Genomic DNA, 13,585 nt, shown 5'->3' with positions numbered 1-13,585 from the left:
AGACTGCAGAGTTAAGACGAATACATAGAGGCAGAATTCATCTCTAGGTAAGGAAGAACTTTTGTTACCAAACCTGTGTGACAAAGTCCATAGGCCGCCTTACAAAGCAGTGAGCCCTGCATCACTACAAAAGGAGTTTGGCTGTCCCTGGGGAGGACCCTACACTAGATGGTCTATAACTAAGATCCCTTCCAATTATATGAGGCTGTGCTCTCTGTTACCTTACATTCTTACATGCCACTCTTTTCCCCTCCATTTCTGCCCATCCAGAGCCTAGAACCTGCACAACCCTGCAAAGAAACAGTGCACTATGTCTCCAAAGGCTCCGGGAAGGGAGCTGGACACATCTTATCTAACCATTCTTTCTCCAGCTACTTTGAGGGGTAGGGAAGAGGTACTCCTTAAGAAAGTGGAGGAAGAAATAGGTATAGAAAGAAAAGCCATTTCAGGGCAGATAGGGAGACTTTAAAGGCACAAATCTAACTAAGGGCTAAGGAACAAAATGGATTCAGTCAGTTGACTGAAATATCCATGGGGGATTTTCTTCTCTTGAGCATCAGGATATCAAAGTTATTAATCTGATAATTAAATAGCCAAGTAAAGTTGAAGCATTTAAATCCCACTTTGGCAAACTAGCAGAAATTACCAATGATCAAAGTCTTATCTATAAAACAAGAACATCTTACAGATGAACCAGTTATGAAAATACCATCCTCCTCTTTCATGGACTCATCAGTTCCATCAAAGAAACCTACTGACAACAGCAGTTCTAACCTGTCCAAGTCTGGACTCAGAGATCACAGCTCTTTTGAACGTTTTCCAGGTAGCTGGGCACCATGTGTAAAATCACTTTCTCACTCAAGACAATCACACACATTGCTTTTATTAAAAGCACAAGGAAAAAAAAGCATACTCCCTCCCCATTTGAGGGGTTGTTTTATGGGGAGGTTGCCAGCCTGTCTAAAAATGTGTACAAAAATCTCAATTCTTGGGCTTCCCTGGTGGCGCAGCGGTTGAGAATCTGCCTGCTAATGCAGGGGACACGGGTTCGCGCCCTGGTCTGGGAAGATCCCACATGCCACGGAGCAACTAGGCCCGTGAGCCACAACTACTGAGCTTGCGCGTCTGGAGCCTGTGCTCCGCAACAAAAGAGGCCACAATAGTGAGAGGCCCGCGCACCGCGATGAAGAGTAGCCCCCGCTTGCCGCAACTACAGGAAGCCCTAGCACAGAAACGAAGACCCAACATAGTAATGAATCAATCAATCAATAAATCTTTAAAAAAAAAAAAAAAATCTCAATTCTTCAGGCTTCAGAGGAAGACTTTTTCTACAGCGAAATCCAGCATTTTCCTGGTGCCCTCCCTCACTTTTTAGCTTTTAGATAGTCTGTGGTTGTGGGATCTCCAAACCCAAACAGTCTGGCATTCCTTAGGGAAGTGGTGAGACCTTGCACTAGACCTTGGTGTCTTGGAGGGAAGGTAAAAGACCTTGAAGTACACAGGAACTGCAACAGAAAGGTCTAGAATCCAGAAAGAGACTCCCACATTGGTTGGAACCCTTTTGATAGGTGCCTGCTCCTTCATGTAAGAGATGAGGCAAGTCCTTCCCAGAGAACATTCCAGGATCCTAATCACTAGCCTTCCCAGCATGAGCCCGGTGAGCTTCATGCTAATGAGGCTCCACCCACCCGCTCTGCAGTGGTCATTCGGTACAGCGTTTACGCTTCTATAGGAGAAAGTAAGGTTGTCCGGTGGCCTTACCTGTTTTTCCTGCTCCGCTTTCCCCAGTAATCAGAATGCACTGGTCTTTATCTTGATCTCTTAGGGATCTGTATGCTTCATCTGACAGGGCAAAGCTGCAGGGGGTAATGGGAAAAAAGTCCTTAAAATTCAGCTCATTATTATGTGTTTATCAGATATAACTAACTACAGGCTCTTTAAAGGGTCACTGATACGCTTTAGATAGAAAGCTGAGATATCACATTTTATTTCCTTCACATTCTTAAAGTAAATAAATAAAGCTATCCATTCTCTGTGGCCCGTGTTACTTTCTCCTATGCATTCTCTCTTAACTGAAACGGTACTGATGTATTGTACTCTAAAGATATAGAGTACATGTCCACATGTCCACAACTGGATAATGTTGCTATTTCCAGGACAATACACTGGAGTTTTGAAACAATGAGAAAAAAATTTTTTCAAACATTAGAAAAATGTTATCATATACCAAATAGCTGATATTACCATCACTAAGCTAAACATAGAACTACTGCCTTCACAAACAAGATGGTTGAAACTGTAAGGTCCACCAGAGGCAGGTGGTACTATAGGTTTGCCATGGTTCTTGTCCAGATGACAAAGGGCCCCCTATCGAGAAAGTCCTCATGCTGACCTTCCCCTCCTCAAAATTTACTAACAAGGTAAATTTTGCTCCCTCTAACTGAAAAATAATTTTGACAATATGATACTGTACTTAAAATAGGAAAGCTCCTCTTCTAATTCATTTATTAACCAGTACTTATTGAGTCTACCTTATGTGAAGAACACGCCAGGAATGCAGGGGAGAGAGATACAAAATAGAAAATAGGTTAAGTGCAAGGAAAAAGATATGCGCAAAACATTGCAGAACCAGACAGGGCCCTCAAGGGGGTAGGGGTTTGGAGTAGGAGTATCTTAAGAGGTAGAAAAACAGCCCTAAAGAATTCATTAGCAAGACAAAGGGCTTTTAGGCAAAAACAAAGGCCGTATATCCTAGGAGGTGGGGTAAAGGGTATAAGCAGTTGCGAGCTGCTGAAAGGCAAAGCCTGAGGAGTGATGCGCTAGAGAGATGGGCAGACTCCAAATCAGGAGAACAGAGGTGATCGGGAGCCACCCAGCGGGAATGTAAGCAAGGGAGGGACAGGATCTCAGAGAGTAATTAGAGCTAAAAATAGCAGCATTCACCCTGTACCAGCATGGTCCCCCAGGACCTTCATATTTAATCATTTTAAATCTCACAAGGAAACTACTACAAATAAATTATTATTAATCCCATTTTCAGATGATGAAATTGTGGCAAAAAGTGAAGACAGAAGGTCACACTGGCAGTGTGCTCTTGACCACTGGGACACACCACCTCCGTGTTCTGGACAGAGATCACAGGGCCACAGGACGGCATGTAAGAGAGACCAATCTGGAGGCAAGGAGCCTGGGGAAGGGCTGGGATACAGGAAGAGGGTCAATTCAGCCAACCAGACTTTGGCTTCTCTTCAGGAAATGTGTGGCGCCATTAATAATGACAATGTACTGAGCACCTTCAATGTGCCAGGAGCTGGATGAAGTGTTCTCCTATTCATAATCAGATTTCATCCTTACAGTAGCTCTGTGAAGTGAATGCTACTTGCATCCTTAAAGAAAAAGGATCCAATGAGACTGAGAGGTGACATGACATGTGCAAGACCAGGACAGTCATAACCTGAACCCAGAAATCCTGTGTATCACATTCTTCCCCTCTCCTCACATCCTCTTACGATTATCTGTGACCTTATCCTCTGGCTGGACCAATGTGAGGCCCCCAAAGAGAGTCACCACAAGCCTTATTTGTAACCGTCACATCAATGACTCCAACCAATGCCTTGCACATAAAAATACTGATTTGTTGAATGAACATATAAAGAAAAGGAAAGAAAGGGACTTTTTCGAGTAACATGTTGCTTTAGCTTGCTTATGTGAACAATGTACACTGATCTCTTTCCATCCAGCATGTCTTCCTCACCCTCAGATCCCTTCAGCCATCCCCTAAGTAACCTTGAGTGTCTTGCTCACCTCCCAAGGTCGCTCAGTGGCCTCATCCTTCTCTAGTGTTCTCTGAATCCCCGAGGAGGAAGCAAACATCCCCCTCTGCACCACTGCATGCTGGGACAGTGGACAAAACAGTGAATCCCAGAGGCAGATGCATCCTGGATGGACAGGCTTCCCTGGGCCCCAGACCCCCAACTTAACACCTACAGGACCCCGAGCAAGTCACTCACCCTGGCTGAGTTTTCTTCAGGTACAAAATTAAAAATGTAGCCACGTACTTCCACTTAGAGGATTAAGTATACCTGTATGAAAGCACTTTAAAAGTGATCAAGTCCTGAATAAACGTCCAATGTCCTTCTGTATCATAATTAGTTATGCAGACATCTTCTGATCCCTTACCAGAGTGTAAGCTCCTGGGGGCACAGCCTTTCTGTGTAATTAATCTTTGTGCATCCCACAGAGCTATGAACATAAGACATCGTCTATACCAAAATACGAATGCATGAATGAGTGGATCCTCTCAAGTACTGACAAAGTTCCTACTGGACTGCACTCCATAAAGGGTGGTGAACAGGAAAGCCATGTCTTCTACGACCTTCACAAGGGGAAGGAGAGCTTTACTTGGATTCCTTATTAGGCTTCCTCCCTCCCACTCCTTCCACCTCCAGACAATAGCTCAGTGATGCCGCTGTCATTTTCATCATTGGCAAGAGACAGAGGAAAGCATGTTATGGCAAATATACAAATGAACTTTTCCAACCACACACATTTGCCGACCTCTTCGTGGGTTAACACAGGCCTTTTCCCATGCTCCTAAGACTGCAAGTTAGCTTTATATACTACACTATTACTAGATCCCAAAGGATGCAAAATGACTTCTAACGTGAATAACCACATATGATTGTGCGTGCACATATATATGTGTACACACACACACGAGGGTTCAGAAGATCACCAAATGACCCTGGCATGGGTTTATTTCAAGTCAAAAAAACACCTAGCTTGAACACTTACTTTCCTCTTGTCTATCTAGACAGAATACTTAACTGCTGTTCCCCAAACCGGGCTTGATTCATCTAACGAGGAGTATATTTTAATTTAAGATAAAGGCTAAAAGGGATAAGTTATTCTGTCAGGACTCTGGAGAGTCCCTGATTTCAAACTGCCATGAAAATTTACCAATTAAAGTATTTACGCACCGGGAAAATTGGCCTGGACCACTAGCACACGCATCTCAAGCAGAGCATAAATGTCATCATACTTATTTCGTATAAACACGAAAGATCTTGACTTCACTTAAAAATGACAAAGGGGCAGGCAGGTCCTGAAGGACACCAGCTCCCCTCCCAATCTTGCTCTCTTTCTCTCTGGCAACGTTAGCACGTGCCCATCACCACGGCCAACATTTATAACTAAACTGAAACCACATGCCAGTCTTCCCAACCACTCTGTAATTAAGGAACTTAAATAAATCTTTAGAGAAGTTTCTACTTAAAAACAGTTGTGACCCATATGCTTCGCATTATTTTGTGAGCGTGTCATCATTGTGATTTACCACACACAAAAATGAATGGTTTATTGAACTATGATGACGATAACAACGGGCAAACATGGTTTTCATCCCACCACATCAAGAGCGGGGTTTCATCCACTTTGTCCTCTAGTTGAGCTCTAAGAATAGCGACAGCCTGACGTATGAGTGTAAGTCCCCCCTTCATTTCCAGATCAGCTAAACGGCTGTTCGTTGAGAGCCAAACTTTCCCCAACACCAAGCATGTTCGCTGCACGTCTGCAAATAGCTGTATCTATAGCTTTTAGGTTTTGGAAGCTTGGTTTGGGGCTCATCTGTTAGGTTCTGTCAGAGCAGAAGATTGGGTTGCATGTTCAAAATTATCTAGTCAGTGTTTATGTTCCTTCTCCACCTTATTTCTGTTCAGAATGTTAATCTCCACCGTGGCCCTGCTTTCGTGGGCATCAAGGGTAATGGCAGGGCTTCTTTTCCCCAAATTCCAAGCTCTCCGCCCTGCCATTTCCTTTCTAGGTTTCTTTCACCTACTGTACGAAGCAGAAAAGATGATGTGACACCCAACACATCACCCACCACTACCTAAAGCTTATGCTTATGTTCTCCCAAGCAGCCCCCTACTTTTCAGTCCCTCTGGCTATCCTCTAATGAGGCGCTTGAGGAATCACTCTCCAAAATGGTCAGATCCGTTTGAGGACTTTTGGTTTGTCATCTCCATTAGCCAAAGTGCTTAACAGAACAAATTTTGTCTCAGGAAACTCTCCTGAACTTAGGTAACTGTTTCTACCTTTCAGTTTCTGTCTTTTTCTTTAAGAGCTCTCTCAAAATGGTATTCCCCTTCATTCAATCCTGAATCCTGGAATACTTTCAAATCACACTAGGGAAATTCTGCTTCTGAATTTAACCCCCTTAAAATAGGTCTGTCTCGGGCTTCCCTGGTGGCGCAGTGGTTGAGAATCTGCCTGCCAGTGCAGGGAACACGGGTTCGAGCCCTGGTCTGGGAAGATCCCACATGCCGCGGAGCAACTAGGCCCGTGAGCCACAATTACTGAGCCTGCGCGTCTGGAGCCTGTGCTCTGCAACAAGAGAGGCCGCGATAGTGAGAGGCCCGCGCACCGCGATGAAGAGTGGCCCCCACTTGCTGCACCTGGAGAAAGCTCTCGCACAGAAATGAAGACCCAACACAGCCATAAATAAATAAACAAATAAATTAAAATTTAAAGAAAAAAAAAAATAGGTCTGTCTCAAAATTCTCATCTACATTGAGACCTACAAATATCAACTATTTCTCTCCTTTCTAGCTCTGGTTCAGCCCTAAAAACTGTGTGCTTTTAAAATTAAGCAACAAAAAGTAAGTGTTTTTAAAAAAAATTCCTAACCTCTAAGTGTGCCACCAATTCCTAATTTCATACTAAACCCGATTAAGGGCTAAGGTAGTCCACAGCAAGGACGTGGAAGAGAAGGAAAAGGAGAAAGGGAATTGTGTGTGGTGTGTTTTGCACAGTAACCTTGAGGTCTGTTTGTTTATTTGCTTGTTTGTTTTTAAAGGAGAGGCACCATGCTGGCCTTCCTTGTAAAATACTATTGCAGGTATCTGTACATCTATAATTGTCTCATATTCTCAAGTCAGAAACATTCACTCGCTTGAAAAATATCACCCTGTTAAATTAGTGTTATGCCCTTCCGTGAAACATTCATCCTATCATATCTTAAGGGAAAACTTCAGGGAAAATAAGTTTTTATACTTCTTTGTTACAAGTAACTATAACTTTTTTTATCCTGGAAAGCTTTATTACATTCTTGTCCTATGCCAGTAGAGGCATACCTCATTTTAATATGCTTCATTTTATTGCACTTCCCAGATACTGTGTTCTTTACAAATTGAAGGTTTGTGGCAACCCTGCATCAAGCAAGTCTATTGGCACCATTTTTCCAACAGCATTTGCTCACTTTTATGTCTCTTGGTTGGTCATATTTTGGCAAGTCTCACAATTATTTCAAACTTTTCCAGTATTATTACATTTGTTACAGTGACCTGTGATCCATGATCTTTGATGTTACTATTATAACTGTCCTGTTGTTTCGTATTTTTTATTTAATGTATGTACACTGTTTTTTTAAAGACATAATGCTGTTGCACACTTTATTGATAGACTACCATACAGTGTAAACATAACTTTTACATGCACTGGGATACCAGATAATTCGTGTGACTTGCCTTATTGAGATATTCACTTTATTGAGGTGGCCTGGAACTGAACCCACAATGCCTCTGAGGTGTGCCAGTGCAAGCATGGTAAATTAACATATTTACAACAATACAGTTATTCTTACACAGCCACAACACTGGTAAGCATTCCTAACAATCCAAGCCTCAGAGCAAGAGAAGACAGACAACAAAAGTAAGCCCCTCTTCAAGACAGACAGCAATAGGGACTTCCCTGGTGGCGCAGTTGTTGAGAATCCGCCTGCCAATGCAGGGGACAAGGTGTTCAAGCCCTGGTCCGGGAAGATCCCACATGCCGCGGAGCAACTAAGCCCGTGCACCACAACTACTGAGCCTGCACTCTAGAGCCTGTGAGCCACAACTACTGAGCCCGCGTGCCTAGAGCCCATGCTCCGCAACAAGAGAAGCCGCCGCAATGAGAAACCCACACACCACAACAAAGAGTAGTCCCCACTCGCTGCAACTAGAGAAAGCCCATGCACAGCAACAAAGACCCAACGCAGCCAAAAATAAAAAAAATTTTAAATATTAAAAAAAAAGATAGATAGCAATGGGCATATGTACACCATGAAGTTAAAAAGAAAGATTATGAAAACAAACATAAAGAACAGATTTAGGGGAGATGGATGGTAAATGGACCTAAATGGTTGCGAGGTTTCTGTATTTTACATAAAGTGGTACAGTATTAATTCTGTATGGATCTTGAAAACTCAAGGATGTATATTACACCATGAACAACCACAAAATAAAATATAAAGAGGTACAAAATAACAAAATAAATAAAATGGAATTCTAAAAATATTTCAAATTATCCAAAAGAAGGCAAGAAAAAAAGAACAAAAACAGAGGGGAGAAATAGAAAGTAAATTATTGAATGGTAAACCTAAATTCAACCATATCAATAATCACACTAAATGTTAATGGACAAAATACCCCAATTAAAAGGCAGAATATGTTAAAATGGATATAAAGGCAAAACCCAATTACATGCTTCCTATAGGAGTCATACTTAAAATATGAAGACATAGATAGGCCAAAAGGACATAAGATGGAAAAATACATACCATGACAAAACAACTGGTCAAAAAAAAAAGAAGTGCATTGCACTTTCTTTTCTCTTTATACATCTAAACTCAAAGAGGTCCCTAGTTGTCATCTCAATGAAAAGAAGGATGCTATGCCATGGCATGGCATATGGCAGAGTAAAGGTGAGACTTAATTATCTCTAAAAATTATCTACAATCATTTTTCTAGGAATATTTTATCAATACTTACTTTTCTAAGTTCATATGCATTCTTATATCCTAAACATAATTAGTTACATTGCTTTTTTTTGGCTACATAATTGGAAAAGGCTTGTTTCTATTAGGTACAAAACAGAAATCTCATCAGGGATGAATCATTTTAAGATGACATCTGTTCTGAAGTGAGAACAGTTAAGGCATCAAATAAAGCTCAAAAGTCAGGTTTTAAAATAAGACATGACAAACAGGCACAAAAAGTTTCTTCTTCCTCTAGAATTACACTGGCTTCCAAAAAACAGACTCCACAGTATTTTTGCGAAATTTCATAGACTGCCTGAGTCAACATCAATGTACAGTAGGGTCTCTCATTATTTTTTAATGGGTCACTCAAAAATACTTTCTGGACAGTCAAATATAACCACTAAAGGGACAAAACCCACAGCATTTGAATGTTTTGTGTGTATAAAATGGTTCACATGTGTTATAACGTTTTAAGGAATAACAGAAATCCCTGTGTAATCAGACAAGAAATTCTTCTCCTTCAGTATTAGAATTTACAAACAAAGCTCTTTATCTCACTGATTCACTTGCTAGTTATGCAGTATTATCCAAAACAAACAGCAAAGAGCACTTAAGGGGTAGTCTTCTTTCAAGATTTCAGAAATTCTATTTACAATCCTCTTGTGATGAAGAAGCTTTGGGGCACACTCACATTCTCCTGATCCCATGGGCCCGACCATTATCAAAATCATAATGGAGTCCCTCAGCTCTACCCCGGCCAAGACCAGCTGGCTAAGTGTCCCTCAAACACCTTCCTTCTCCTGGAGACGGATGTGAAGGTGGACTGGGCCAAGGGATGACTCCTTTTCAAAGGTGGATTGCAAAAGCCAGGTATTGAAGACATGCATTAGGAAGTAGATAAGAGGTTTAAAAAAGACTGAATTATGTCAGGAAGGAAAAGGACTGGACTTAAGATATGAAGGCAGTGAGGAGGAAACATCTGCCTTCAGGGCCTGGAAGCCGCTCTTTGGAATTTAGCGGTAATCCCTTTGCCGCTGAGCACTTCCTTCTGCAAATGGTGCCCTGAGCATGAGAGGCCACAGGGGAAAGCCCTCCACAGGGCCAGCATCCTGCTTGGGGCTTGGCAGGCAGTTAAAAGCACAGATTCCAGCTTATCAGTCTTTGTTGCTGCAGGGCCTTATCTCACAAATTAATGAAGTGTGGGTGGCTTCTACTGTCTTGAATCAGTCCCCTAATAACTAAAATGGAAGAGTATGCGGAGGCTAGCGAGAACATTCACAAGGGTGAGGTTCCCAGGCACCCATGAGCTGAGAGGCATTGTGTTCATTCACTGTGAGGGTTCTGGGAATGAAGACGAAGAGAATCTGTCCTCCACAAGCTTAAAGTCGAACAGGAAAGACACTAAGTCCCCCCAAAAAGAGGTGTGGGAGAAGGTAAGAAACACATGAGTGATCTCCTAAAAACATTCAAATTGGGAAAAAATGACTTTTACTGACAAAGGCGTGTCATGGAAAACTGTAAAATCTTAATCCCAAGGCATATGCAAGGACAGAGGCTGGGAGAATGCAGAGAGTAAGGAGGAAATTATGTTATTTCCCCTGTCCAGAAATTAACAAAACACACCTGATCTGGGGAAAAGAACAAACAGACAACTGGGCTCTTAATTCAAATTCAGAAAGCCCTTATAAGTATTTTTAGCATCTCTTTTAACAAAGGAATACTAACAATCATCTTTTATTACCCAACTCTCATAAAAGTAACTACACAGTTACTGTCTACAAGAATAGCCTTTCCTGAGCAAGGTAAATACAATTGAACAAATTCCCAACACAACTGTTTCTTAGCTTTTCAGCAAAATAGCTTATTTCAACCAATTTCATAGTTTTTATGACTTTATTACAGGCAACTCAATCCTGGGGGTGGGGGAGAAATCTATCCCAAGAGAAGTTATTCCAACGATTGTCCTAATTGTCCTTAGGACTTAATGTTTTATTCATTAAAGTAAACAGAATGATTTCAAGTTCTCAAAATGCTAACTGATTTTTCAGATAGGTGTTGCCTACTGATTTGAAGCGTAAAAATGTGCCACCTTGTATGCCATTCTGTGTGTCTTTGTGTAACACTGAAACACACATTCTGATCTAAGGCACTTCACATCCACAAACCAAACAGTTACGACTGTTCAATAAAATCAACCTTTCATGTTTACAATGTTCAAATGTCAAGCACTCTGCATCATCTAACTTTGATAGCCCCCGCCAGTGCCTGCCAGGTACACAGGATACAAGGACATGAGGTGGAGTCCCAGTTTCCCTCCAGTAAGAGAAAGAGAGAGACACAGGGACATTCGTCTGCAATAGACAGTGCTGCACTGGGCACCCTGCGTGGCACCACATACTGAAGAAGTGCAGAGAAATCTGGCTTCGGTTATCATGGAAGGCAATGAGTGGAGATAGCATCTGAATGGGAACTCCAAGTACACATTGCTGTGGTTTATTTAAAAAAAAAAAAAAAAAGCACAGAGGAGAGGGAGTGGGCAGTAGGGAAAGCTAACAACTTCTTCAAGCTTTGGTTTATGCATCCAGCCTTACAGAGCTGTGCAGAAGATGCCCCTTGCACAGCGCCCGCAACGGAGCAGGAGCTGAATAAACGACTGAAAGGCCAGATGGGTCTAAGTTTGCATGTTATGGAATCAAGGTCATAAATATATTCACATCTGAAGAACGAGATCTACCACCATTTCATAAAGTGGATGCAAAATTCAATGAAATCAACAAATATTAATAAGATGCCTGATTATAAACAGATACATGTACATACATACACACACACATAGACCACAGGGTATATACAATGGAATGCCTGAGTTTGCATATATTATTGTGGAGAAAGGAAAGTGAATTGGCAAAATGATAATAATAATGAGACTTCCTGAAATTAGCTAAATTCATATCAAGATATTGTAAGGGAAGAAACATCTTGGAAATAATTTTAAGAGAATTTAGTACTCATTAATTCAATAAACATTCTATGTGCCAAGGAGAGTGTCAGGCAGAGGAATACAAATGATGTCATCCCTACCCTCAGGCGCTCAGTTTAGAGAAATCATGTATTATCTAACTAGATAATAACTCAGTAATTCGCAGACAAGTCATTTGGTCTACGTGGCTCACTTAAAAAACAACAACAAAAACCTCTCTTCTAAAGCATGAGGGATACCAGTACCAGAAAAACATTTTTTTGAATTAAAATTTTACTTGACTCTTTCAACCAGGTACCCAATACCCTTCAAATCTTCCCCTTCCTCTCCTCTCCATCACTGGTTTTTTTACTGCCTTAGACAAGTTCTTCATTTCTGGTCTGAGCGTCAGTAATTCTTAAAGGGATTTTCTATATCCAAGCAAGGCACTTTCACAAGCCACCATGAAACAATGCTGTCAAAATATGATGTAATTTTTCATTAACAAGACTTTCTCCCCTGTCCTCACTGCAGCCAGATTTAACTTCTTGCTTTTACGTGTTTCTGTAACAAAGTTTTTTCCCCAAATTGGTTAAACTCAAAGCAAGGTTATATCATTCCTGTCCCCCCAAATTATGATTCTATGGAGTACTCTGATTTTAAGTACAATGCTTTTATTTTGCTTAGGCACCAGACAGAAGTACTGGACACATGTTTGAGAATTTCATAGCCATCTGAACTGAACTGGAGTGATCCTAAGAGGCTCTCCTCCCCAGCAAACCACCAGGGTTTAATATGTACCTATTCCAATAAGGTCTACAAATTCAGGACAAAGACAAAATGCAGAAATCTCTCCTCTGGGTTTCCAAACAGAAAAAAACAGGAAAAAAAAATATTACACAGCCAAATCCATGTCTCAATTTTAAAAAGCAACTCAGTGACTAAAGGGAGGAAATCAGAAGATTACTAATCAGACCACGGAGACAGAAGCGCCCTCAGAGAATGAGCAGGCCCCGGGCTTGGGGTGACTGACAGCCCTCTCTGAGAGGTGGACCTAGGATGAACACCCCTCACTTGGGTGTGGCTCCCAGATGGTTCTCACTCCCACTCCCTCCTTACCCCAGTCCTGGTCTCCTTCATACGGAAGAGGCTTCAACAATAAGGTAAGGCAGGCTCAAGATGCCAGGAGGTCTGCTCTGTACAGTATTTGGTTAACTATTGTGTGTGTGTGTGTGTGTGTGTGTGTGTGTGTGTGAGAGAGAGATGCTAAAATGTCTGCCTTTTAAAAACGGCTTCAAAGTGGCCACGTAAGAATGGGTAAACCGAAAATACCATACGACACTCGCCACTTGCTCTGCAGGCTGGCTTCCCCACCACCCTCCTCCTTCTAAAATGCGAGCAGGTCACTCCCTCCTCCACAAGCTTCTCTGGCTCTCCACCACTCTCTAGCAGAGCCCAGCCCACACCTGAGGCAGGGGATGATGGAGCAACAATGCTTTGAGTTACCCCTGGAGGACGATTTAGTGCTGATACACAGAAAGTGCCCTGACACTGACAAAGGGGTCTGAAACAACTCTCGTATCACTCCAGCACACAGAAAGCACAGCTCCAAAATGGACTTAAATACAGAGCACGCAGAGTTTTTTAAGCCAGGTCACAATGTCTGCAAAGTGGCCACAAGAAAATGACTGCCTTGAAATGTCACACACATATTTGAGAGAAAGACTCAGATCTGCAAGCAGGCAGTTAGTATTATTACCACACATTTGCAGGGGGAAAAGTCATTTGATAAAGACTTTATGCTCAAAGACCAAACTTTGAGAAACTAA

The 13,585-nt window shown here is 41.8% G+C and overlaps 1 protein-coding gene across 3 annotated transcripts in view; it reads right to left on the bottom strand.

Moving 5' to 3' along the window:
• Window positions 1-13,585, bottom strand: part of MYO1B (myosin IB) — a 184,936-nt gene that overhangs the window by 94,545 nt on the left and 76,806 nt on the right. For all 3 annotated transcript variants that reach the window (XM_059928387.1, XM_059928389.1, XM_059928390.1), the window contains exon 4: window positions 1,762-1,856. In XM_059928387.1, the coding sequence (XP_059784370.1) occupies window positions 1,762-1,856 (95 nt within the window). The remainder of the gene's footprint in view (window positions 1-1,761; window positions 1,857-13,585) is intronic.

Source organism: Balaenoptera ricei, chromosome 7 (assembly GCF_028023285.1).
Source record: "Balaenoptera ricei isolate mBalRic1 chromosome 7, mBalRic1.hap2, whole genome shotgun sequence".
Taxonomy (NCBI): domain Eukaryota; kingdom Metazoa; phylum Chordata; class Mammalia; order Artiodactyla; family Balaenopteridae; genus Balaenoptera; species Balaenoptera ricei.
This window is presented reverse-complemented; position numbering and strand designations above follow the sequence as displayed.